The sequence below is a fragment of the Rhagoletis zephyria genome, unplaced genomic scaffold (genome assembly GCF_001687245.7).
Source record: "Rhagoletis zephyria isolate East Lansing unplaced genomic scaffold, Rhagoletis_zephyria_1.1 Rzeph_scaffold_38421, whole genome shotgun sequence".
Taxonomy (NCBI): Eukaryota; Metazoa; Arthropoda; class Insecta; order Diptera; family Tephritidae; genus Rhagoletis; species Rhagoletis zephyria.
The window spans coordinates 1-3,027 of NW_016195476.1; the positions used below are offsets into that span (position 1 = coordinate 1).

The window sequence follows — 3,027 nt, forward strand, 5'->3', positions numbered from 1 at the left end:
TTTGTTAGTTTCGACTTAGTTGCTGGACTATGAATACGCGCCTATATGTTTTTAATAAATTTTACATTGAAAAGAAACTTAAAATATGGTTGGTAGGTTTTGGTTAGTTAGACTGCTTTTACGNAAGTCGAAACTACTTAGTAGAAGTCTGAATGCGACTATGAATAGAGGTAAATTTTAAGTTAGTACTTAAATTTAAGTTGCAACTTTGTTAGTTTCGACTTAGTTGCTGGACTATGAATACGCGCTTATATGTTTTTAATATATTTTACATTGAAAAGAAAATATTAAAAACTTAAAATATGATTGGTAGGTTTTGGTTACTCATGGTAGGATACTTTGGTAGAANGAGAATGAGCAAGAATTGCTTTCAAGTACTTGAATCATGTAAATCGGGTGTTATGGTAGGATACTTTGGTAGAAAATGGTTATGGCAACACTGAAAGCAACACTGAAAACGATCCGTTTGACATTTGCGAAGAAGACAAAACAAAGCACAAAAAAGAAACGAGAAGAACAAGTAGTGTGAAAATCTTACACCCGTTTATTTAACGGCCAAAATAAAATAAAATATTACTCTAAATTTATAAATAGGTCTAAAAACGTAGAATTAGTATAGAAATAAAGATTTGAAAGTTGGTAGTGTATGAAAAAGGCGCGATCTAATGTCAATAACCGTAAGTAGAATGGGGACACTTCCGCTACTTCCGTATAAAGATAGTTTAAGAAAAAATCAAGACTGACGAAAGCGAATAGTGGCAGCAAAGTGAATAAATGAGAAAAGAAAAATACGACATTAATGGTTATTTTTAGGTAAAATTTAGTAAAGATAGCAAAAGTAAGGGCGGGGATACTAAAATTACGAAATAAGTAGAAATAATTTGTTTTTTTTCGCATTGCAACCACCTGCATTGTTGCGGCAAATAAAGAAACAAATTTGCTTAATTTCCATTGCTGCTGCTACTATATGTCCACTATATGTCAATTTAATTGGCGTCGTAGAGCTGGTATTCGTCGGTCTCACTTTCCATTTTGACTAAAAAGTCTTTGTTCTTTTTTTATGTACTTTCCCAATGCTCACCTTTTCGTTTGTGTCCATTGCCGTTATATGAATAATGTTGTCGTTGAATACGTCGGCGACACCGACGCTGCCATTGCTCTGTCATTCCAACACTCCCAATGTTTCTTGCGGCCTTTCCCCTGTTGCCTTGACTTGGGCGTGTTCGATCGCGCGACATTGTTTCTGTTCATATTAATGCAGCTATTAAGAGGTGGAAAGCAAAAGACGAAATCTTATGTAGGAATGACCGTGATGGCCAAAACTTCAATAGCGGAAATATGTGAGAATGCAAAGCTGGCGCGCGACATGGCGTATACCGGCAACTATGATTCGGCCTGCATCTACTACGAAGGGCTGGGCGGCATGCTGGATCGCATGGTTAAATCGACAACTGATTCACTGCGTAAGAGCAAATGGAGATTGGTGAGTAGAATAGATACTTTCAGTGTATGAATTGTTTTATTAACTCGTACCTTTTGTATGCAGATCGCCCAGCAGATAGAAAAAGAATACTCCCAAATTAAAGCCATACAACGAACGCTTTCCGAAATGACTTTAGATTTGCAGAATACACCGTTTGCACACAAACTGAAAACTCAAATTAGTGAAGATGAAACAAAAGACCCAGCCGCATGGTTTCGGCCTGATCCGGATATTTGGACACCGCCACCGAGAGATCCGGATGTATGGGGGCCTCCACGTTCAGAAAAGTATGTCATACTTTGTTTTATTAATGTGAATATATGTTATTCTAGTTACCATAGGCCTGCCGTACCCAGTCGTAGTCGAAGCAGTATACCCAATAAGAAGCTCACCGGTGGTGTAGGAAAAAGCACAATACCCCAGCGCAATAACAATAGCGGTGCCGCAAATAGACGCACTATAGCTGGAAGTGTTGGAAGCACCACACGGGGTGGTAACTCAACGCAGCAAAATGGACGCTCTACGTCTTCAACATCCAGCAGAAAAGCACCACACTCAAACAATGGCAATAATGGCAATCCGTATGCCGGAGTTGACAATGGCGGCTCCAAAGACGAGGAAAATCGGGATGAGGAAACAGCGGATAGCGAAGATAAGGAAGAAAAGAAATTTCAACCTAGCTCGCACATGGAAGCTGAACTAGTGGATATTTTAGGTGCGTTTTAATTGAAAGATTGATTTAAAAATATTGAATCAGCGTTTATTTATACATACATACTTTGTATGCATTTTTTCTATTTCAAAGAGCGTGATATTCTACAGCGAAACCCAAAGGTGCGTTGGAACGATATAGCCGATTTGCAAGATGCTAAACGCTTGCTGGAGGAAGCAGTTGTGTTGCCGATGCTAATGCCTGACTATTTTAAGGTGTGTATAGAAAAACTAAAAGGCTGAGTAATTCATTTGAAATAATATTAACTTGAGACGAAAGTTTACGTGCTTTTGTTAGAAATAGCGGCCAACATAGAATACCTAAACATTTAAAATAAGTAAAAATATAAACGGTATGGCTGTTGAATAGGTTTTGATTTATATTTTGGTTGTATGACATAATTAAGCGGCTTTGAATACTTTAATACACGTTTTAGGAATAGTAAACATCTATTTAAATTTCTATGACTCATAACTGTTCTGCGTGTATCGAAATAATGCTTTGTTGTAATCTATTTTGTAACCGACTTCAAGAAAAGGAGGAGGTTATCAATTCGTCGGAATACTTTTTTTGTTTATATATATTTGTTAACTTTGGATCACGTGAACCGATTTCAATAATTATTATATTTTTATCGGAAAGGTGGTACCTCAAGGGTGGTGCCATACTATTTTGGTTTAGATCCCAACATTGAATTATATAGAAATTAACGGTACTGCTAAAATTGTATATGAGAAGTTGTTTGCATTTTTTGGGTTAAAAATTACTTATCCAACCTTTATAAATTTTTATTACAAGTTATCTTAACCGATGTTTCTTTATTTTTTTTTTT

General features: G+C 36.5%; 1 protein-coding gene across 3 annotated transcripts; it reads left to right on the top strand.

Moving 5' to 3' along the window:
- Positions 1 to 470: 470 nt before the first annotated feature.
- Positions 471 to 2,787, top strand: LOC108354699 (katanin p60 ATPase-containing subunit A1-like). Of its 3 annotated transcripts, none has more exons than XM_017605878.1 (5): positions 471 to 677; positions 1,262 to 1,483; positions 1,547 to 1,770; positions 1,816 to 2,198; positions 2,289 to 2,787. In XM_017605878.1, the coding sequence occupies exons 1-5, from the start codon at positions 666 to 668 to the stop codon at positions 2,435 to 2,437; spliced, it is 990 nt and encodes a 329-aa protein (XP_017461367.1). In that variant the 5' UTR covers positions 471 to 665; the 3' UTR covers positions 2,438 to 2,787. The 3 variants fall into 3 exon arrangements, with proteins under 3 accessions (XP_017461367.1, XP_017461368.1, XP_017461369.1); XM_017605879.1 differs by having other exon boundaries at positions 475 to 677; positions 1,825 to 2,198; XM_017605880.1 differs by lacking the exon at positions 471 to 677 and adding an exon at positions 695 to 813.
- The last annotated feature ends 240 nt before the right edge of the window (positions 2,788 to 3,027 follow it).